The sequence below is a fragment of the Coptis chinensis genome, chromosome 5, assembly GCF_015680905.1.
Source record: "Coptis chinensis isolate HL-2020 chromosome 5, ASM1568090v1, whole genome shotgun sequence".
Taxonomy (NCBI): domain Eukaryota; kingdom Viridiplantae; phylum Streptophyta; class Magnoliopsida; order Ranunculales; family Ranunculaceae; genus Coptis; species Coptis chinensis.
This window is the reverse complement of record NC_141460.1, coordinates 85,202,255-85,226,348: the sequence shown is the minus strand read 5'-3', so window position 1 is coordinate 85,226,348 and position 24,094 is coordinate 85,202,255. Positions and strand designations below refer to the sequence as shown.

Below are 24,094 nucleotides of genomic sequence, written 5' to 3'. Positions count from 1 at the left end.
TGTACAGGCCCTTCAGCTAAACTTCCCTTCATAGATTTTGAAGGTGCTCATACAGTCAGTCTTCCATTGGCTCAAGGTTTTTGAACCAATTAAAAACTCATTGAAACTTCCAAGCTGGGAAAAATCTTCACTTCAATGTCGGTAACTGAATATTGACTCTGGTCGGCCCAAATAAAACGACACGTGTCAACACGAGACAACCTCCGGCTGCAAAGGGAGGACCAATAATACTGTCAAAGTAGATAAACAAACTTCCGCCATATGTGACAAATTAAACCCTTATTAATCTAATCTAATCTAATCTGATTAACAAAACTAATTAAGCCGTCTGAATCGGATCATTATTCTTCACTAATCACTCCCCACCACTCTCTCCAAAATATTATAAAATTAATTAATATAATTAAAACAAAGTTGACCACTATTCCCACTCCTCCCACTCTTCTCCATTTCTCCATCCAGTTTTTTCAATGGCAGAAATTGCTACTTCCAATTCACTCACACCCATCTTCATTTCACCTTCATCATCATCTAATTACCGTCATGACTTCATATTTGAAGAAGAAGAAGAAGATGAGGACATGTGTAGCATTTGTCTGGAACCTTTCTCTTCAAACGACCCCGCCACTGTAATTCTTCTTTTTTTTTTATTAAATTGCATGTACCCTTTTCTATTATGTTGAATTTATTGATAATATATACTCAATTGTTGAAAAAGATCATTTTTTTACTCTGAAATTTATGTTACAGTAGCTTATTAGTTCTGGGCATGTTGTTTTACACCTACAAATTATTGGATTAAGTGTGTGGATGCATACTTTGAAGTAAAATTATGCTTTTTGTGTTTCAGGTCACCAATTGCAAGCATGATTATCATCTACAATGTATCCTTGAATGGTATGCAAGTTTCTTTGCTTAGTGGTCTGTACGATATTTGAGTGTTTATAAGTACTTGACTTGAAATGCAGTTTCAGTTCTTAAAACACATTCTTGCAAACGTATGGAATACCTAAGAATAGTGTTGTCATTTTCTTATAGTAATGTTGAGGGATCAAATGGTTTTGTTTCTCCTCTAGGTCACAAAGAAGCAAAGAGTGCCCAATATGCTGGCAGTTACTTGTATTGAAGGATCCTGCGAGGTACTTCTTTTATCTAGAAAGTGAATCTTATACCATTGCACTTGATAATATGAGCCATCCAGCTTCTCGTTTGCTCCATATGTTACTTCCATGAAAATAGCGAGTGACCACAAGTGAAGATAATATTTTCAACGATATTCTTTTGGTCTAGTACTTTAGTTGATGTATAAACTTCTCTTTACAGCCAAGAGCTTCTAGCGGCAGTGGGGATTGAAAGAAACGCTAGAGGAAGGCGCACATCTTCGTCTTCATCTGCATTTGCCCGCATCCCCTCTGAAGACTCTGATTCTGATGATGTTAGTGATTAGAGTTGAACAGTAGCCCAATTTTCTTTTGATTGGTTTATTCTAAACTTCCTTGATTATCTATTAACGCAGATTATCTACTGTTGGGTATTTTCAGCTCTCATATGCAGAAGACTCAGACTTCAATGAGCATATCATGCAACATTTGACAGCTGCAGCATTGAGCAGGGCCCGTCATTTCAGCAGAAGGCAGAGGCACAGATCTTCTGGGATGGATCCTTCGCGATTTCATGTATTTTCTGCTTCTTCAGATAACTCTAATATACAGCAAACATATACAACTACGTCTGTTGAAAGTCATAGCTCAAGCAATCCTACATCCCCAGACAGTGACACTCAAAGAGATATCGAATCTACCGACATAGGTTTTCAACCGACAACATATGTGCTTTCTCCTCCTGTAGATACTGGCTCAAACATTAGGGACGACCGACACAGTCCTTTAAGACCTGGGTATCCTCTCAGACTACTTAATCTTGCATTGAGGTTCAGTGTCTTGGTTTAATTCCAATATCATTGTACATTTGTGCTGTTTATGTATATAGTTGTCCTGCATAACAAGAATCTTCTGTCCATCTGAAAATATTATTGAAGAAAAATTAAAAGAAGAGGAAAAACTCCTGAGTTATGTGTTAAGTGGGGCTTCTTGTACATAGTAAGACTATATGGTCTCCCTGCTTGTTAAATTGTTATTGGCATCGGTATCGATTGACGATATTGTCGTTATGGATTGCACTTCTCACATTGTTGCGGTGAAGTATTGACCACACAAGGTGATCCTATCAATAAATGTGTTATACAGTTGTGCCACCATTGAAAGTGCATTCCTTTTCTTACTTTTAATCTCAACTTTCAAGGATGGTTTGTCTACAGCTCTGCTAGACAGAGCTGTAGACATGGAACCGTGCTCTATTGTAGTATTGTAGCTTCTGCATCCTTCATTTTTAATGTCAAATTAATATCTTAACCTTTTATATATTGTTTTCAGAGTTTTTGCAAGCCATACATTGCCAGGAAGTCCACAGAGATCACGGCCATCTGAGTTACTCTCTTTCTCAGAGACTCTTAAATCAAAATTTTCTGCTGCCTCAGCAAGGTAACTGAATGCAATATGGATATTATTTGCACTCCTTGTCTAGCTCTACTGGTTAAATGTATTTTTCATCAATAACAGATACAAAGAATCATTAACAAAAAGTACGCGTGGTTTCAAGGAGAAACTGCTAGCACGCAATAACTCAGTCAAAGAGCTGAGCAAAGAAGTTCAGCGGGAGGTTAGTGCAGGAATTGCTGGAGTTGCCCGAATGGTGGAGCGCCTCGATCCTACCTCGAAGAATAGTGGAAATTCTAGTCCTGTTTCTGGTCGTGCTGAGGGGACCTCAAATGTATCTCAAAATGGGAAAGGTGTCATAAAGTTGCCTGATGCAGTAAATCTGGAAAGTACACATGGCACAAGTTCAAACTCGCATACCCATATCCCTGGCAGCCTTTCTTCTAGCACAGGCCGTGTGGAAGTTACTCGCGTTAAGGTATGCAACAATTCCACATGGAATGCTTACTTATCTATTCTTATTGAATTTTTACTTAATATTCTATTTTTTTTACTAACTATTATTATTATTATTATTATTATTTGTTGTTGTTGTTGTTGTTGTTGTTGTTGTTGTTGTTGATGATGATGTTATTATTATTATTATTATTATCAATTTTAACTTTTATTATTATTTTTTTGCAACTGGATTCATGGTGCATATTTCCAAATCTCCTTGTATTATTTTGTATCTCCATAAAGGGCTATATGGTTTGCAAATAAGAAAAAAAAAGTAAGGTTATTGTAGTTGGTTTTACACATGGAATCAGGTTGATAAGTGCTTAAACCTTGAAGTGAGATGAGTTAAATGTTCCATTGAATTTAATAATACAAAAAAGTAGAGCATCCACAAACGAGAATGTGAAAGAAGTGTATACAAGGAAAAATAGCATAAACAATTCTCTCTGAAAAAGTAGCTTAAAGCCTTGAATAGTAAATGTAGTGCCTAATTGTGTTAGAAGCTATAAAGTTGGCTTACTGTCTCCTACTTTTGCAGGATGTTCTTCGTTTTCACGGAGATGAAATTTGAGTTGCCTACGGGGTTATCTGCCTAAAGGCTAGGAATTATACATGGTGATAACACTTAGAAAACTCAACCTCCTGTAACTAAAGACATGATTGTTCAATTTGTCCTATTTTGAGAGTTTAGATCTGCTTTAACCTGGAGATATTGGCCAATCATGCTTTTGGTGTGGTGGGCAATCTGTGTGGATCATTTCCTTATTGTACAAATCTCTCTACCAGCAATGTGAGGAGTGCACCATGAAACAGAACACTGGAGAATCCTGCTCCCCTTGTTTTTATTTTCAGCTTCAGTAACCTGGTAAAATGTCCTCATTTGCCTCACTCTTGAGCTGCTTCTTTTTAACCTTATGAAGTGAAGATATATATGTATATATTTTCTTTTTATTAAATAGTTCGTGTATTTTTAGTTTGTATATTTTACTTTTTGGCCATTTGGATAGCTATGTTGATGTCGAACTTCTTAAAGCATTAAAAAAACAGCCCCAGTGGGTAAACTAAGGCCCCAGTGCATTAATAGATAACCAGCAGGTAGTGGAAGGTTTGCCAACATAGTAGAAGTGGAACAATTGGGAAGTTCTCAGTAGGCTTATAATTCATAGTAGAAGTGGAAGTCATTTTTTAACCCACACTGTACTTGTTTTTGTATTTCATAGCTCACTTATCTTCGGCTTAACAGTTATCCTCCAAATCAAGCCTGAAATTCGTTGCCGTTTCTTGCTTTTCAATAAAACAGTAGTCCTGCGTTGGCATTGTTCACGTTATCAGCCAATTTTGTTTAGAGTTCATACTTTTTCCACTTGTACAAAGTCTCCATCTCTTACAACACGGTTCTACCTAGTAGCAGCAGCTGTCTTTCATGGATCGTCCTTGATCTTTTTGTTGTTTTTCCTTTGATAGCTAGGATTGTTTATGGTGTATTTGAGATATATTTCTATCATATATTTATATATTATTGTGCACGAGTTCCTTTGAGAAAGTACTTATACTTTCGAATGGTGATTACAATGCAAGTTACTCTGCAATGTAATGTGATATTGGTTTTAGCATAATACACAATGTTCGGTGAGGTTCTTATGCGAATCCCGGAATGAATTGACAAATATTCATAGGGATTCTGATAATGAGGAGTAGGCTTGTATTTAAGCATTAAAAACTAATTTATGTAGCTATATATTTGACATGCCCTAGTGCTAGTGTATTTCATTAAACTATGAGAAATTTAAGTAAGTTTCAAGTTTCATGTGGAAAATTTAACCTTCCCAGACCTTGATGTGAACATTGGAATATTGGATTACTTGCAAGCCATGGACAACCCTACGTCATAATATTAGACCCCCAACTATATCGTTGACTCACAAAATTAGGGTTTTGGTTTTTGTTCAGTCATCTGAGGCATTCCTACTGGGAGTATAGTACGTGTCTGTAAAACTATGGTACCTATATACTGTAAAATCTAAGAGGTCTCTCAATAGTTCTATGTTTTTTCTGTTTCAGATATTGTATTTCGACTTTTTGAGTTGTAGGCGTATACAAGGGAGTGGGAGTGGGTTCGTTAGTTCGTATTTATCTATATTCTATAGCCTATATAGCCCTATGGTTTAACATTTTGCAATATATTCCACGTGGCATGATCTGGGGAAGTTGACCATAGCTTAACAATGTATGTAATTTCCATTTTCAAGCTTACGATCAATTAGAAGTTGCGAGTATAAAGTTGCCATTAAAAGCTCGTGCGAAGAATGCATTTTAGAAAATACCATACAGAGATTTGGATCCTTTAGATTTTCTTCTCTCTAAACATGGAAACTTCACTACTATATATTTATCACAATCCATTAATATATATATTCTCTTTAACACAATCAATCACCATACTCAATTCAATTTTTCAGACTTTTCTTTCTCAATCCTCATCTTCTTGAATTCATGAAACCAATGTGTCCCAAGCAGAACAAGCGCAGCATGGGTCGGAAGAGGATCCCTATAGAGAAAATACAACGTTCTGAGTATCGACAAGTTACTTTTTCTAAGCGCCGTAGCGGTCTTTTTAAGAAAGCTAGTGAACTTTGCATCCTATGTGGTGCAGAAGTAGCCATTATAGTTTTCTCACCAGCTGGTAAAGCCTTTTCTTTTGGTCACCCTTGTGTTGAGTCTATTGTTGATAGGTTTCTAAACCAACATGATATGAGCAATCATGTTGTTAGTTCTGCTAATGCAAGTGCACGTGAACAGCAACAACAGCAGTATTCGGAAGTGGTTAGTCAATTAGAAGCAGAGAAAAAAAGAGGTGAAACAATTGAACAGTTGAAAAGAAGTGAACTTGGTGGTAATATAAATAACAATCCTCAGTTTTGGTGGGATGCACCAACTGATGGTTTGGGGTTGCATCAATTGGAACAGATCAGACTTACACTGGAAGACTTGAGGATGAAGGTGGCTAGAAAACACCAAGAGATGGTGATGAGAAGTTCCTCTCCTTCAGCATTTTTGGATGATCAAAATGTTGGGATGATTGAATCGTTTGTGGGTCAGAATCATATCTCAACATCAGCACAATATAGTGGTGGTAGTAATATGCCTATTGCTCCGCATGATCTTTGCTTCAATTAGTATTTGAGGTTCTTTTACTTTTTTCCAATAATTTGATGCTGAGGAAAATGTAGTTCACTATGGGCAATATGCTTCGCCCATGCTAGTGATGTTTTTTAGGTATGAAATAACGTTTAGAAGTAGAGAATTAGGGAATGCGTTAATAGCTTGACGTGCAGATTATATGATTTGAATTCGACCAAGTTATTTGTCAGAAAGAAGTAGATAGCAATATTTGCTCCGTTATCGATCTTTAGATTTTGTTAATTGTTTTCTTTCTATAAAAAACATGGCTTTTGATCTAAACATATGCAACAACGTCACAGCGCTCCAACATATGTTGATCTAAACATATGTTGGAGAGACGAGTATCGAGGTTTTGACTCAAAAATGAAGAAATGCGGGATTAAACTCCAAAATGAAGAAACTTTTTCTCACAACGAACTTTTTGTAAGATTTTCGGGGAGTAGGGCCTTTGTATTTATCAGTTTTGATTATCATCAGCATATATAGATAGATAGATTAAACCGAAAGTACAAAGGATCTTTCCCTATCCAGAATGTGTCTGAGCCATAGAGGTGGGTTATCTATCCATTCTGCCATCATAGGTAAAGATTTGCCATAAGAGGCAATAGAGTGGGCAGGCAAAGTTTTTTGTACGACTAACCCACTGAATATTTACATCTTCTAATGAAGTCAAAATATCTAATGCATCATTAAGTAGTAGTTGTGAAGTCCATGATATAGTAGTGTTCTTGTTGTTCAAAAAGTTGCTGACTGTATTACCAGTTGCCTCCACCATAAATCTACTTTGTCAGCCATACTCGTCTCAACATTTGCACTAGTCTACGGATTCTTTACCTCTAGTTATAACTGATGATCTTTACTCTTGTAACGGGGGGCCCATTCCTGTGCTTGTTGCTGCTTGGTTTTCACACCTGTTTCGCTTGCCTTCGTCCAGCCACTGCAAATTTGCAAGGCACATGCTCACATTGTTTACAGTTTGCATAGTCGAACAGTTTCACAGGAGATTCTATATTTGGGCTTCAATAGGCCTCAACTCATGTGGTATTTAGGCACTTATAATCCCAGTTTTAAGTAGGATGAAGGCACCTCACAACCATCACTACTAGAGTACTAGGTACTAGCCTTGGGGGTTTTTTCTTAAGCTCAAGCGCACCACATCCCTTGGGAACGCTTGCACAATGTATTTGTTTCAAATTCCGATTGTTGGTTGAGACGCTGATTTGTGTATTGACTGTGGTATTGTCACATGTATTTAATGTCATTCAGCAGAAATCAGCTCAAATTTCTACTGAATTGTTGATTGCAAGAAGAAAACGGATTTAAGTATTTAACAGTCATTCAGTACTAAATAAAAAGAAAACACTACGAAAACGTCCAGAAGCCTAGTAGTTCAATGCATAAAAAAAACGAGTTCAATCCAAAGCAATATATATGGCTTTAGCTCAGCCCAATGCCACCAATGGTACATCAGAGTATCAGACTTTTCGAGTTTTATCATCCAAAAAATCAAATAAATAAACTTTTCGGGTTTTGGTCCACAAATTAACGAGTGCAGTTTGAACATAGCATCTGACCAATTGACTGTAGTCCTACGTGGGGAGTAGATTGCTTTGGAAGTGGGCCCCACTGTCACGAGAATCCTACCTGTCAAGGGCCCACCTTCTTTGTTATACATGCCCTAAAAAGGGGCAAAAATGTGTAATCAGAGAAAGGCAGAGACGTGAAAGGCAGATATATTTACCTGTTGGAGGGTACTGATAATGGAAGATAGTAGAGGATTAGGGATTTAGGGGCCACACATCACCACCGGCCTACTATTTTCTCCTCCTGTTATTGGAGTGTGATCTATGTCCAATCGTCGATGTCTAGTCACATAAGTAATTTGGGGATTAAGACAGATTAACTCAAAAATCTTAACTGATGACAAATGTATATTGTATAAACGTTTGGTAAATTGAGTCGATGAGAGTTTGGACCATTTTTTTACCTCACATTTTTATGTATTTCCTAGCTTGATGTGCCAATTTTGCAAGCAAGATATCTTATTGTGTTTTATGATATATTTTTTTTAAGTATGTTTGCCGATCATCAATAGGGGAGGTTTAACGTCCCAGCCATGGTAAAAATACGAAAACAAAATGATGATCGATAATAATAATACAATAATAGCATGTGCTAAAGTTGCCTCCAGCATTTGCAAATCAATACAAAGTACACAAAGTTAGAATCAACAATAGAAATCCTCATCACCTAGTCTTTCTTTAACATAATTTTGGTACATGCTAAGCTCCTTTATGCCTAATTTTTTTATTTTATGTCATAGCTGTCAAAATTCTAATCAATTGTTTCACTTCTTTCACACTTGATAGCCACTATAAATACCTCATTCATCACCCTACTCATACTCATTCTTTCTCCTTGTTCATCTATATATCATTACTCTAGATCCTCTCCTTTCAAACCTCCGTTTGATTCAATGGCCACAGCTGAGGTAACTATAGAATAAGCTAGCTCGATCATTCTGTTTAATGTCAATTGGATCATTAGTTATTTCTGATGTTGCAGCACAAATGTGATTTGGATCATAACCTTTATCATTGCTTATATTAGTGTGCATTATCTAATGATTATGTTATATGTGGTCATGATCTCCAAACTGACACAAGTCCATATGATTTTAACTATTGCTTGAAGGCCTCTCAATGTGATCATCGAGTTATTATGGTGAATTAAATTGCACAAAACCTAAAACGTAATTTTTAAGTTTGGTTGAGTGCTGAAGCACCTGTTATCATGTTCCACAATGACTGGTTGTGAGTTGTGACTAACTAAATCTGTGCTGTAGGTTGTAACACCAACTGTTGCGATATCTGAAAAGGAAATAACCACTGAAGAATTGAAGGACAGCAGCCAAGAAGTGACAATTACAACACACGAAGTGGAAGCACCAGTTCCACCAACAGCTGAACCAGCAGATACAGTAACAGAGGAGTCTAAAGAAGAAACTGCTGCTCCAGCAGTTGAAGCTCCTATAATGGTTGAGAAAAAAGAGGTGGAAGCAGAAGCAGAAGTTGTTGTAGAGAAGCCAAAGGTTGAGACTGAAGAGACAGCAAAAGAAGAAACTAAAGAGGTGACAGAACCAGACCCAGATCAAGTTGTGGAGGAGATCAAAGAAACTGCAGAATCAGTTGATGCACAGGCTACTGTTTTGACCGAAGATACTAAGACCGAGGAAGAGAAACCAGCTGAAGCAGAAGAGAAAGTTGTCACAGAAACTCCAACTGAAAAGGCTGAAGAGTAAATGGCCTGGTAAAGTCTTGGGAGTCTTTAATTTGGTAATGGTGTTGGTGTTGCAAGGTCTTAGGCTGGTTGTTATATTTCCTAATAAGGAGGATATCTAGTATTTATGGTGAATGAATTCAGATTATTATTGAAGCATTGATGTAGATTTTAGTTCAATTGGAGTGCATTTCTGCAATGGCAAAGACGACACAATGACACGTAAACTCTGGAGTTATCCATTAAGGGGTTGAACAATTTGGTGTGGCTATATATTGCATGTATGATGTATTTTGGTTGATGGGAGGGTGTATGAAATGAACGGTAATAAAGTTTAGGGTTAATGGTGTATTTGATGGCGTACGTGCTTGAATGTTGTGTAAATGTAGGATCCTTTAACACATTCTAGGCATCAAATTAGCGAAATTAGGCAAAGTTTCGTAGTATTATTGTCTCATCTTGTGACAGTAAAAATATAGTTGTCAAAAATGCAATGTTAGTTTCATTACAAAGCATGTTGACTTGACCTCTAAAGCGCGCGGTAAGAAATATGTCCATATTATCCAACATTTCTGTGCACTAACATTGGTTCTGAAGGACAAAACAGTGATAGTGTTTACGTTACTAACTTATTATCTCAGTGTGGTAAGGTGAAAATGCTACAAAAAGTTACACATTCTTGTATGATAATATATCTCTACTCCTTTAAAGCAGCGTGGGCGAGCTACCCGAAGGAGCTGTCTGTGGGTTCTAACCATAGCTAATTTTCTAAAATGTGTACGCAGTGTTTTATGTTTTTTTTTGAAATCAAAGAAGAGAGAGAGAGAGAGACCTACCTACAAGGAACCACGTGCCCAAGGCTAGTTAATACGATTCTTATAGCTCAGTGGGACAAACAATTACAAATTCTTATAGCGAACTAAGTTTTTAGAATTCTTCTGGTCTGTTGACTGCGTTCCAACTTATTCGAAGGCCGACGCCAAATGATTTAGTTCTTTTCTATACTAAGCATTTAAAAGTCCAAATCCGTCCTCCCAATCGTTTATTTCCCATAAGTGGCCTTGGGGCAGAGCTATGTGGAGGCCAGGAAGGGCGTAGACTCCCCAGAACATGTGACAAAAAAAAAAAAAGTAGTAGTAGTATTTGTTTAGGCCCACAGTGTTACTTTGTTGGTCACTACTAAGACTTTTGCTTTCCCACATCTATATTTTAATATTAAAGTTTCCACAAGGAGTATTTTTCAAGCTCCCACAAAATTCCACGTCATCTCCTATTAAAATGGGAATTTCTCTTTTATTATAACGAGAATTCTTACCCTATTAAAACAAATTCAAACACTTCTAATTAAAGCGGGAGTCTTTCTCTTATTAAAATAAAATCTCTTTTCCAATTGAAAAAACGGGTTTTTAAAACTTAATTAAAACTTTATTTAAAACAATTTGTTAAAAAATTAAAACGAGTTAGCGACTAAACGATAGTCAACGGGTTAGAAAAAAAATCTAAATGTTTTCAAAAGAGCCGGTGCGTATGCACGGGCCTACAAGCTAGTCTTAATATTAAAACTCCCACAAGAGATATTTTTCGAGCTCTATTAAAATTCCACGTCATCAACTTAATAGTTAACTTAAAATGGGAAACTTTTTTTCCTTTTAGAATCCAACTTCAAACGGGAATCTCCTTTCCTTTTAAAACCAAAACTCAAATAGTAGTATAAAAACCATTTATTTCCAAATTAAAATGGTATCCCTCCCCCAATTAAAAAACACGGGTTTTTAAAACATAATTAAAACAATTTGTTAAGAAATTAAAACAGATTTTTAAGACTTGATTAAAACAATTTGTTAGGAAATTAAAATAGGTTAGCGACGAAAACAGGAATCACGATTTATTATGATTGTTGAGTAAATTTTTAAAAGAGCCGGTGCGTATGCACAGGTTTACTTTCTAGTACATAACTATTTCGTTTACCATGACTCCTTAGTGTATATTGTTACACACTGGGAAAAAATAAATAAGTACTTGTTTAGGTTCTGGCAGTGTACTAAGCACTAGACCCCCCTGGAGACAATTATTGGCTCAGCCACCATAGATGGATATAGGGGGATGCGTGTGGGGGCAGTCGTACTCCTAAGGTTAGAATAGTTTCACTACCACATAACTAATTGTCTAAAAAAATCTTCAAACTATAACGATTTGCTCTCCCCAATTTTTTTAGCAAACTTCTACTACCGCACTCCAAATTTTTACAACTATAGTGAGAATATAATTAACAAAAAAAATAGTATGAAAAAAAAAACTAATAAAAAACATTCTAATAAACCAACGTTTTTTTTATTTCTCTTTTTGCTCTTACAAAATTATTATTTATAATTTACTTTGAGTCCAAAACTATTAAAGATGGACAAATGTGTCTTTAAATATTTGATAGGTTAATAAGACAAACAAATAGCCAAAGTCCCAAAGGCCAGTCGGTCAGTTTGTATAATTCTAATCATCCTTCATTTCTTTCACTATCAATTCTTAAACAAACATCATACCTCAACCTTTTAAAAAAAAAAAAAAAAAAAAAAAAAAAAAAAAAAAAATCGTAAAGGAATTGACTTGTTGTATGTTTGTCCTAATTATTTATAAAACTCGTTATTATTATCAATAAAATTTTCACTTAAAAAAAAACGTTATCATTTCGGTTTCTTAGAACAACAGTCTGTTGAACTCCTCAAGAGACTTCAGAAAGTTATAAACAGTAACATTATGACAACTAGCTCTAACGAGTTTGTTTTTAGAAGAATAGGATTTTGCTATCCAGAAAGGACTGAAAACTGACGGCATAGTTTGTTGCATGTTTGTCTTAATTATTTGTAAAATTCGTTATCATTATAAAAAAAAATTCTACTTTAAACGAGGTAATTTGCTGTTTAAAAAAAACGAGGTAATTTTTTAATTTTCAATGTTAATCTTTTATAGTTTTCTCCACATGATAGTAGGATTATATAAACTTATAATTTTATAGGAAGTTAACAATCTGTTGAATTGTTCCTTTATAGTTTTCTCCACACAATAGTAGAGTTATATAGACTTATAGCATTATAGGAAGTTAACAATTTGTTGAATTGTTGTAGACTTGTGGACTAGATTATGTAGATATATATAGACATAGTAATATTAATTAATAGTTTAAGTAGTTAACTTCGTCAGTCCATATTCAATTCTTAGTAGTCAACACACTCTCGTTTTGTTAATTGAAATAAATACATAATTTTGTTGATATTTAGTGTTTAGACCTTCTAACATAAAAAAACTCGTTTTGTTAATTGAAATAAATACATAATTTTGTTGATATTTATTGTTTAGACTTTCTAACATAAAAAAAAAAATATAAAAAAATTGTATACTTTTTCTTTTGGTAGGGTGGGGTGGGGTGGGGTGTCCACATAATCTCGCACCCCTGACTTAGAATCCCGGCTCTGTCCCTGTCTGCCACTGATTAGTGGTACTAGTTTTCCTTTCCAATTAAATGCTTATTTAAGTGTCAAAATTGCCCTGCAATCATGGGTGGACCCACTGTACAACTAGGGTATTCAAGTTTGCCCAAAAAAAAAAGTAGCATGCTTAACTGGTAGTATTTAAGTTGGCCCATTAGTATTTAGCCCAAAAAAACTTGGCTCATTAGTTCACAAGTTTTTTTTAACATTTTGGATTATGGACTATGTAATTTAGGCCAAGTTTACACTTACTTTTACTCCAATGAGTAATTCATTTCATTTTTTTCCAGCTTTCCAAACGTTTTCGATTTCTCAATCACATTCTCTATTATTTCGATATTTTCTCGGATTTATTTCTCAAACTATCTCGAATTCTCAATTCAATTTCTCGCGGATATCATTTTTCATTTTGAAATCATATGTTTATACTGAACCTTCTATTGTTAGTGACCTCAAGATTTTACAGAATTACTTGTTGATTTTTTTAAAAATTTTTTTATATAACACTAAAAAAAAAATTTGGTTGTTAAATTTCTGACTTGAATACCCTCAACGAAATTCCTGGATCCGCCCCCTACTTGCAATATAATTATTTAATTTCTAATCTCTCCCAACTATTCACTGCTTCAAAACTTCCCTGGCAACAAGTTAAATTGTTAGAGCATTTTCAATCCATCACTTTCTTCAACATTTTCAGCATTGTATGCTGATTTTAGCTAAGAATCAACTAGAAAAACTAACAGGAAAATTCAACAATTGAAGATGCTCTTAAGTTACGGATCTGTTGTTCCATGGTTAGATCATATTAATTTATGCTTCAATCTCTTAGCTAACCTACAGACACGTTGACCACTAGTGAGGACTCTTAAACTAACATTAAGCAGCACTGCAGCAGGAGCATTTGTGCCAAATTAAGCTAGAGAGTGGATGAGCATTTGGACTCAAGTACTCAACCCTTGTCTCAGCTCGCACTAGTCTCACCTACTAGAGTCTAGAACCTCCTTATTTGTCTTGTCACCAAACACTCACATTGACACGTCTGCTTTGCGTGCATGCACCAACTTGACACCTAGACACATATTACACATTCCACGACAAGTGTACTACAATTCATCTATATTTTTTTTTGCTAAAACAATCCATCTATGTTTCTCTAATATAATCAGCACCGTTTTTTTCCATAACCAAAATGCTCTTTGGTGTACTTGCATGTTGCATCTAGCTACAAGTGCACTAGCTACTTCACTTCGTAGGGAATATTGGTTTCAGTCGTCGGAAAACTGACATTCAGGCGCTAGGTACAACATCTTTGGCTTGTTAATTCAACAATCCAGCAAGAGATCAATGGCATCAGGTGGCCAACAATTCCCTCCACAAAGGCAAGACAGGCATCCAGGCAAGGAGCATGCAATGGATCCAACACCACAATCCTCCAAAGGATGATTACAAGCCCTCCCACAAGCTGTTGGAATCTCTTGTGTATTTCTAAATACTAGTGTGTGTGTGTGTGCAAAGTGGAGGAGATGAACAAATGGTATTCTCGCCACTTTAGTGCATAGTAGATAGTCCCACATTGGTTATCCACCACATCGGGTAGGGTTGGGCTTTGGGCTTGGGCTTTTGTTGTTGGGTAGTGGTTTGACCAAATAATTTTAAACTTGTTTTGCCTTTTTTTGAAAGCAAAGAAGTTTGGTGTTCTATTAGAGTTGGTCTCTTTCTCCTAACCTCTATAAATAGGATCGTGAGTCCATAGAGAAAATAGACTTGATCGAAACTCAACTCGAGAAACGTAAAAACTCAAACCGGCCCTTTCTTCTTCTTCTTTCTTCACCCCGAGAGAGTTTATTATTTTCGTTTAGAGGGTAAAGTGCAAAGTCGCCATCTTGTTAACCATTGAATCCGTGAGGAAGACGCCATTGCTTTTTCGCACCATTGGTGGGAAATTTTTCCTTAAGGGCGACTAATCCGGCGCCTTGGTTATTCCTAGTTGCCATCTTGGTCCTTGTTTCTTCATTGCTTCTCTTGTTCCTACGTTTCTACTTTAGTTCTTTGTGTGTTCATACAACTATTCTAACAATCTTAAGGAAAGAGTTTTGTAGTAGAACAAAGGAGAGTGTTTTAATCTGACAATCAAAAGATAAGTCTTTTACTTTGAATTATTTTTGTGTTATTGTGTTATGACTTTTTAGAAATTTTCTAATAATTTCGTTTTTGTTAGGGAAACCAATTAAAGATTCAATATTTATTGATCTTTTGTGGTTTATCAAACCCTATATGGTTGTAGACCTTTCTCCTACGTTTGTGGGAGTCAAATATGAGATTTCTATCAAGAAAAACGTCAAAGTTCGTCTTTTTGACTGCAAGCGTCACTCGTTACGAAACTGCTATAACTTTCAGCTCAGAACTCGGTTTTGCAATCTGCTTTTTGGGTTGAAAAGCTGATTCAAAGAGCTTTCCAGTGGTATAAGGCTTGATACCCAATTCTTCATGAGCTGGTTCAGAATTACAGTTCTTTTGAACTGTTTTTCTAGGAGGAAAATATGGTAATCCGATTTTTCAATCGGGTTAGGTATCGATTCTTTCACTCTTTACAATTCTTTTGGTTTGATTATATGGTGATATTATTGCCTTGAGTTGCATACTAGTTTTTCTTAGGAGGGAAATCTCTAAGCTTAAACTTCTTTAATAACCTAGTCAACAAATTATACGTGTTTATCACTGAGGAATTAATTGGTTTGACTAGAAGTAGTTTGATATTAATTTTCTTTGTACATATATAGATGTATGTAGATGGTCTAAGAGAGACCTTAAGATAGTTAATATCAACCACACTCAAATCTTGGATAGTAATTATAATGTATTCAATGCATAATTGCTTATCTTTATTGAGTGAACGTGTTGTTAGACGATGGTTATAATTGTATTGTTGTGAAAAAATACATGTTAGATGAAGTAACTTGTAGCTTATATCCAATATAGCATATGTTAAAGTTGTGTAGCATGCTAGTTTTGGATATTAATCATCGTGGATTTACTTTAAACTTGATAATAGTTTATTGGTAAATTTTTCTAGTTGAAGACATTAATGGATTGAGCCATTAGATGTTGTGGTAGTATTTTGAGGTCTTGTTGATAGGGTATTCTATCTTACTTGAGCTCATATAAAAAGAGGAGGTGGAGTCCTCGGTTGTTTTGCATATTCGGTGGCTAGATTTGCTTAAATATTGTATACTTTTTTGTTGTGAGGTACAGTTTTAAAGTTTACTTTTCCCGAACCTATGATATGATATTTACCATGTTTGGCATGAATGCATTATTTAACATTGACATGAAGTTTAACCATGTCATATATTATTAAGTAATGAGCATCGTTATTTTCACGAGAGGAAACAATATGGGGAAACAATCAATATCCTCTTAAACCTAATTTAGTCAAGGAGATGTAAGGTAATGGTTTGTCTTCTTAGACAATATCCTCCAAGTGACTATTTTAGGCGAGGAGATGTAACGCTTGTAGATTGTCTTATTAGGCATTATCCTCCTATGACTATGGATAAATAGCCAAGGTGATATACAAGTCGTGGATTGTCTCCCCTATGACAGTTGGAATGTTGAATGATGAAAAGAAGGATGATAATGATATTATCTCGGGTAAAACCTTTTTCATCTAATTCTTCTATTCTTTAAAATTCATTTGAATCACTTGTGGATTTCCTTTCATATAGATAGCATGAACATAATATGACTATGTTTAATATGATCTAGAATCATAGACTTGAGTAAAGTATATTCTTGTCATAAGAGTGCATTTTATTGTTGTTGTTTCTTTTTAGTGTTTGTAGCGGTATAATGTGTTTTGCATGTAAGTTTGATTAGGTTGAGTAACCATTGAGCTGTGGGGGGTAGTGACCCATATGCATGACATTGTTTTTACCATAGTTCATCTCACAAGATAATTGGAAAGACAATTGAACTACAAAGTATGGAAAGGTCTTGGGCCTATCCAAAAATGTTTCAAAATGTGGGGGTGTTTGCCAAGGCTATTGTGAATGAATCTAAAAGAAATATATATATATTTTTTTGAGACCTAGAATTATCAAGTAGATGTTCATTGGTGAAACTCATAATAGTGATGTTTGTTTTCAGTTGTCATGAGTGATAACAATTTTGTAGATACCACACTATTATTGAATGTCTTATATGCTAATTTTATTTGAGGTTGTGCTTTTCGAGAAATTGGCATAGAGTGGTTGAATGTTCATAATGAACTACATAAGATAATCCCATTATTTTGCACAAGAAATTTGGAAGACTATCAATGAGTATTTCCATCATTAACGGTGATGATGTTTATATGTTTCTTAAGGAAGATTCATTAACCTATAAGGAAGTTGTAAATCTATGAGAAGTGTCTTTTTTTTGACGGATACAACTCCTTTAAACCGGACTCTTGATTTATGGGGGATCTATAGGTTGAATTGGATCTTCAAGAGAAAATTAAAACGTGATAGTTGTATTGCAAAATACAATGTTAATAATAATAGCCAAGGGGTTTCAATGAGGAGACAAAATTTATACTATTTTGAAACCTTGCTCATATAACTAGAATTTCTACTACGAATTCTAAAGACTCTAGTTGAGTAGTTAGTCAGCGGAACTACAATACCAAGTAGTACCGGTGATGAGTTTGAAGGTATACAATTTAGTTAAATCTTTGTATGAGTTGATTCAAAGCCTATAAATGGCATGAGCAATTCAACAACATATTTGTGTCATATGGATGTCAAAGTACCGTTGTTGATAAAAAAAAATGTGTCTTTCTTTAGAAAAGCAAGACATATGTGTTAAATCTCTTTGTTTAGATGATTTAATATCATGAGTGCTAGCATTGAGAATGTGTATGAGACAGAGAAATTCCTATTTGAAATCATAAACCGTCATTGAAAATGATAGTTTATTATGTTGTTAAACTCATTTCTCAGAATCGCTATATTCATTTGTCAAGATGTTGACGTTTGAATATGGTTGTACCTTACCGCCGGATGGTATATGGGGGAATTTCGGCACTGAGAATTGAATGACCGGTGAATATAGGAATTAAAACTCATGTTGGTCTCATTATATTGTTATAGCACTTAGTAGAAATATTTTTCATTGAAAAGTATGGGTATTATGATAGTAAGCATGTGTTAACACATTTTGTGGCAAATATCCATCTTATGAAAAATAATCTCTTTGTGTTTTCTCATACTAAATATGTCAATATCATTGGTAGCCAATTGTACTTGATGGATAATGTATGTGAGACATGACATTGCCTACATTAATGGCATATCTTGAGGATAACCCATTGTGTCCTTATAAGGAACTTTGATGTATATTGTTAGATTATCCAAGTACTATAGCAGAGCCATTGATTATGGATGATATTTAGTAGATTTCCATCATTGTTAGAAGGGTAATATGTTATAAACTGGATCCAAAGAATGTTTATGTGTTTACCTTTGGTGGAAATTGAGTGTCTTGGATATCATCCAAGTTTTAATCGCCTTAGAAAAGGCATGTGATGATGTTGAGTGGGTTAGCAACCTCTTGGCAAATCTTCCCATTGGCTCTAAAATGACCTCCGATATGTATATGCTTTTGCAAACCGCCTCATTCAATAGCTAAGACATGTTATCTTATGTGCAAATGGGAAAAGAATACATGTAAGTTGAGATATAACTTAATCAAGCAGTTGCTAGAGATTATGTTAGGTTGGATTTAGTTTGGCCACATGTCTAAACCACTTCTTTGGAGGCAAGTGGTTATACGTCGAGGGGATGGGACTTTTGCCTTAGATAGGGCTTATTAATCGACGGCAACCCCACCTATGTGATTGGAGATCCCATGAATTAGGTTCAAAGGGAAAAACAAGTCACCTCGCCGCTCCGGTATGCTATTGTCTTTCTTTGAGACGCCCCACTATGACTAGATAGCATTATTGATTATACTTTGTATAACTTGAATAGCAATGAGAAAAGGCCGAAGTTATTTTACTCTTAATGGAATCCATAGTCCATTATTTTTTATGAGATAGTGTATTCTAACCGCTATGTACACTTGATGGATATCCACCTACGTGAATGTAGAACTGGTGGGTTCTTATGAGTATTCGTGCAAGTACTCTAGAGCATTCACATAACATGCACCAAGGGCCAAAAAAGCCAAAAATCGCTAACGAAATATACATATAATGAAAGAGCAATGTGGGTGCATGTCCTCTATTTTACTACAAGGGAATGTTGGTTCAAAAATTTTTTAATCCACCACTTTCACATATTATAAGACATGTTACCCTATGACTGGTTCAAGCCCGTAAAGCACCAGTATCTTATGCATTGTTTTTTCGATTCTCTCTGGCATTTCATTAACCCATTTCTTTTGTAATATCCTATTCCAAAATAGTGGGGGACTATTAGTATTTTGAAATAGTGGGGGATTGTTGGAATCTCTTGTGTATTTCTAAATACTAGTGTGTGTGTGTGTGTGTGCAAAGTGGAGGAGATGAACAAATGGTATTCTCGCCACTTTAGTGCATAGTAGATAGTCCCACATTGGTTATCCACCACATCGGGTAGGGTTCGGCCTGGGCTTGGGCTTCATTGTGGGTAGTGGTTTGACCAATAGCTTTAAACTTGTTTTGCCTTTTTCGAAAGCAAACAAGTTTCAATTGTTCTATTAGGAGTTGGTCTCTCTTTCTCCTAACCTCTATAAATAGGATGTGAGTCCATAGAGAAAATAGACTTGATCGAAACTCAACTCGAGAAACGAAAACTCAAACCGATCCTTTTTCTTCTTCTCTTCTTCCTCGCCTTGAGAGAGAGTTATATTGTCGTTCAGCCAGGTAGTATCGTTGTTCTAGTGCAAAGTCGCCATTGTTAACCATTGAATCCCGCGGAGGAAGACGCCATTGTTGCCTTTCTCGCACCATTGGAAGGGCTTAAATCTTTCCTTAAGGATGATAATTACTTGGTTATTCCTAATTCTTCTTGTCCTTGTTTCTTCATTGCTATCTTATTTCTTCGTTCTACTTTAGTTGCTGTGTTCATACAACTATTCTAACACATCAGCTTCCTATATATTATTCTTTCTAAGTCATACATATGTACACATTTCCATGTGATTCATGAATCATTTACTAGATCATAGTATGCAGAGTGACATACATGTCTTTGGGGAAAAAAGAAGACGTGTATAGAGATCTCACATGTATGTGAAAACAATTAGGAATTTTATTCTCCAAAAAAAAGAAGAAAACAATCAGGAATTTAGGATCATCAAGATAGATATTCAAATAGACAAAATTATAAGGATACAATTACCAATTGATATTGTAGATCAAGGGTGTACAAGGCTAAGTCGAGCTTTGGTACTGGTACGAACTTCACTCTGGTTTTTTAAAATGAGCTGTAAAATAAGTTCAGGCTCAGCTCCTAACCCAGTACATACACGCAAAATGAAGTAAGCCCGGTAGCTCAGTTATTTGAAGCTCAACTAAGCTTGACTCCTATATACAAACATATAGTGCTGCGCTGTCATTATTCTCGAGTATGTAGCCTCATTACTAGCCCAAGGCTCATGTGCACAACTATTGATGAACAGATATATAGAATTCTCCTACCTTCACATTATGTACTTCACCGTACCGTATGGTACTTCATGTGGTTAACATGAATTGTTCCAGAATCCACTAGCCATGGAAACCTTTAACAGCTCCACTTATGGTAATGCTCATTGATCTTTCCCCAAGTATGAGCATAATATCAGTAGATATAACTTTGAATTTGACATATGGCCTGGAATATATGTTGTCCTATTATAGGGAGAGGTGGCAATAGTGACAGGGAGACTCTGGAATAGGAAAGGCAGTGTGCCATTGTTTTGCACTCGAGGGTGCAACTGTGGCATTCACATATGTCAAGAGTGAAGAAGAAAAAAACTCGCAAGACACTCTCGGGATGATCAAACAAGTCAAAACTAGCTATGCGAAGGACCCGATTGCTATACCCTCTGATCTTGGTTATGATGAGAACTGCAAGCGAGTGGTTGATGAAGTTGTCCATACTTATGGACGGATTGATGTACTTGTTAACAACGCTGCAGAGCAACATAAGGCACATTCCGTAGAAGAGATTGATGATGCTCGACTTGAAAGGGTGTTTAGGACTAACACGCATCTTCTTACTTTTTCATGGTCAGATAATGGTGATCGCTCAAGGTTTGAGAAAGATATTAGTGGACTTGATAAATTTGAGTTGAGAGTTAAAATATTAAACAATCCTGAATTGGCAACACTTTTGCTTATTTAAAACTTGTGAAATGTGGATGCATGTAGGCATGCTTTGAAGCATATGGCGGAGGGAAGCTCTATCATCAACATCACATCTGTAACAGCATACAAAGACAACCCAAAGCTTCTTGATTACACGTCAACAAAGGGTGCAAGTGTAACAATCACAAGTGGTGGGTGCAAGTGTAGCATTCACAACTTCACAAGTGGTCTAGCCCTACAACTTGTTGAACGGGGGATTCGTGTAAACGGTGTAGCCCCTGGTCCAGTCTGGACTCCATTTATACCAGCCTCATTCAGCAAAGACGAGGACCCAAAATTTGGGTCAGAAGTGCCTATGAAATGGGCAGGGCAACCTCATGAGATTGCACCATCTTATGTCTTCTTGCTTCTAATGTGTGTTCTTCTTACTTCACTGGCCAGGTCCTTCATCCTAATGGTAGGTTCATGTTGACCTCTGGTCCTCTGCTTCTTGGGACATGTTTCTATTTTGTCCTTTTCTGTATGTGAATTTCATTCAAACTACATTTCTTGTAATTTGCAGGTGGGGTGATAGTGAATGGTTGGTGGACTACTGATGTCTGTTCCACCCTAATGGCTTTTGGTTCGGTTTGTGTCATGGTGTAATACACTATTGTCAAATGAGTGTTATATTATGTGTGTAGAATGTAGTTGGTTGGTTTTGAGTGTGGTCATGACGTGTGTAGGTAAAGAGTCGGTTGATAAATAAAAGCTATGGCCTTAAGTTTCTGATATAAGTGGTGGTGAACATAGTGTATTTGTGCTGCTACTTGGTAGTGGTGTTATCAGTGTAGCTAAAACTTATTAGCAACTGCTCGGTTCTCCTTCACGACCAGTTCAGGGGAACTGGCAAGCTGAAGTTCTATGAATGTTTAATATCAAATGCAGGTGAGGGAAAAATCAGACAGAAGAAACATGATGAATCAATACTTTATGGAAACAACTAATTGATAAAATTATTTCGAACACAATCAAGGTGAATTCGGTGAGGATTCATTGGGCTGGACAGAATACGCTAAATTTGTACGCGTTAAATTAATGTGCTAATGTATTACTGAGTCACACAGTCACACTAAACCATAAGCATAGGCTGTTATGCTCAACAAATGAGTAATATATAATTAATAGGGCACGCTTTTGAAATAAAAAAAGGACAGTTCACTTGTATAAAAAAATGCAATGCATATGACAGCTGAAACTTTGCAATTTTGAAATTGCAGCAAGGCTTTTCAGTGCAATAACATTTTTAATGACATCTTGTTTTTTTGTTCCAACTGTAGTGGTGAAAACAATACATATATGCTAGGTAGACAGGTAGTTTATGTTTTCCTGTGAACTTCCACTACATCTGTCGTATGGTAATCCCGGGACATCTGTGCCGCTGTCGGCCCGAAACCATTTCGTGCGACTGGTTATTACGGTAATACTGAAGAGTATAACCCAAGTTTTCATAACATATTTCGATCTGGGGAAGACAATGCTTTCCCGACTTCCTGGTGCTTTAGGTTTTTAGCTGTTTTAACATTTTACTAGTCCAAGTTTTAGTTCTATCCACACCAACATGGCACGTTTACCTCTATGCATTTACCAACTGTTAGAAGTTGATTCGCAAGTCAAAGTGCAAAGTGCGCCCGCGCTATTTTCAAGCACTTTTTCGAGCGCGCCTGCACCTCGAGTCCTGTTTACTATATTCGCACCGCTTGTATATGTACCGATCTTAGATATTTTTTATTTTAGTTTCTATTTTAAGAACTTGTAATCTCTATATAAACTATTGTAATCTCTATAGAAATCAATCAAGTAAATATTCTCTCAAATCAATCTCTCTCTCTCTCTCTCTAATTTATCATGGTATCAGCCTAATTTCGATCCAAATCCTAACCCTAACCGCTCTAAGCTTCCGCCTCTTCTCAATTTCCAATGGCCGACGCCTCAAACACCAATAATAACTCTCCTCCAGGTTCCGATGATCCTTTCTTTATCCACCATTCAGATAGCCCCACAACTATTCTCGTATCTCTTCTGTTATCCGGTGACAATTATCCGACTTGGTTACTGTCTATCTCTAGAGCCCTTCAAGCAAATAATAAGTTTGGTTTTGTCGATGGCTCTGTCACAACTCCCAGCAGTCCCAAAGAAAAATTCAAGTGGTCGCGATGTGATAACCTCATTGCTTCATGGATTCTCAATTCTGTTGCTCCAGATATCCGTAGAAGCATCCTTTATGCCGACTCTGCATCCGAAATCTGGAAAGATCTAGGTAATCGTTTTTCACAAACTAATGCACCCAAGGTTTTTCAACTAAAGGATTCCGTCACTCTTCTCAAGCAAGACAATCGTCCGGTATCTGTTTTTTTCACTTTGTTTAAATCTTTATGGGATGAATTAAGTTCTTTGTCTACTATGCCTGCTTGTACTTGTGGTCATGCATCTATTTTTGCCAAGGAGGTTGAAGACGGTCGTTCTATGACATTCATGCAAGAACTAGATGCTTGTTTTCAATCCATCTGCAGTCAAATTCTCTTAATTGATCATTTTCCTCATATGTCTAAGATTTATTCTTTAATCCGACAAGAAGAGAAGCAACAAGAGATTCATGCACTCTCTCTTCCTTCTGCTCCAGACGCTGCTGCCCTGAGTACTCACTTACAAAAGGCCAACTGGGCTTCTTCTTCGAAACCAGACCCATCTAAACCTCCCGCGAAAGACAACTTTGGTTCCCTTCAGCCTTGGCGCACCACGCGGATATAGAGGGCCACCGGGGCCACCGGGCCAAGGCTTCGTCCATTCTACAATCACTGTAA

General features: G+C 36.2%; 4 protein-coding genes and 1 pseudogene across 4 annotated transcripts; all 5 read left to right on the top strand.

Annotated features, from left to right (window-relative positions):
- Positions 1–294: 294 nt before the first annotated feature.
- Positions 295–3,949, top strand: LOC147499559 (E3 ubiquitin-protein ligase RHF1A-like). The gene is made up of 8 exons (XM_086561330.1): positions 295–629; positions 851–897; positions 1,077–1,139; positions 1,324–1,435; positions 1,542–1,897; positions 2,433–2,540; positions 2,619–2,973; positions 3,532–3,949. Exons 1-8 carry the CDS (start codon positions 471–473, stop codon positions 3,562–3,564), a joined length of 1,233 nt encoding a protein of 410 aa, XP_086417456.1. The 5' UTR covers positions 295–470; the 3' UTR covers positions 3,565–3,949.
- A 1,387-nt stretch (positions 3,950–5,336) lies between these two features.
- LOC147499558 (agamous-like MADS-box protein AGL61 pseudogene) lies at positions 5,337–6,299 on the top strand (annotated as a pseudogene).
- A 2,216-nt stretch (positions 6,300–8,515) lies between these two features.
- LOC147499557 (uncharacterized) lies at positions 8,516–9,806 on the top strand. The gene is made up of 2 exons (XM_086561328.1): positions 8,516–8,667; positions 9,022–9,806. The coding sequence occupies exons 1-2, from the start codon at positions 8,653–8,655 to the stop codon at positions 9,475–9,477; spliced, it is 471 nt and encodes a 156-aa protein (XP_086417454.1). The 5' UTR covers positions 8,516–8,652; the 3' UTR covers positions 9,478–9,806.
- Positions 9,807–13,721: 3,915 nt separating this feature from the next.
- LOC147499556 (NADPH-dependent aldehyde reductase 1, chloroplastic-like) lies at positions 13,722–23,974 on the top strand. The gene is given in 8 exon segments (XM_086561327.1): positions 13,722–14,371; positions 14,373–14,401; positions 18,497–18,500; positions 20,802–20,821; positions 20,823–21,173; positions 21,315–21,652; positions 21,655–21,708; positions 21,814–23,974. Coding segments are annotated over 8 exon segments (969 nt in total). The 5' UTR covers positions 13,722–14,281; the 3' UTR covers positions 21,897–23,974.
- On the top strand, positions 23,211–24,041 carry LOC147499555 (uncharacterized). Its single transcript, XM_086563501.1, has one exon. It carries the CDS (start codon positions 23,211–23,213, stop codon positions 24,039–24,041), a length of 831 nt encoding a protein of 276 aa, XP_086419627.1.
- Positions 24,042–24,094: the final 53 nt, after the last annotated feature.

Coding starts and splice junctions, on each gene's coding strand:
- LOC147499555 (XM_086563501.1), top strand. CDS start 23,211: ATGGCCGACGCCTCAAACACCAATAATAACTCTCCTCCAGGTTCCGAT.
- LOC147499559 (XM_086561330.1), top strand. CDS start 471: ATGGCAGAAATTGCTACTTCCAATTCACTCACACCCATCTTCATTTCA. Junction 1,436..1,541: donor AAGACTCTGATTCTGATGAT/GTTAGTGATTAG, acceptor GGGTATTTTCAG/CTCTCATATGCAGAAGACTC. Junction 2,541..2,618: donor TTTTCTGCTGCCTCAGCAAG/GTAACTGAATGC, acceptor CATCAATAACAG/ATACAAAGAATCATTAACAA.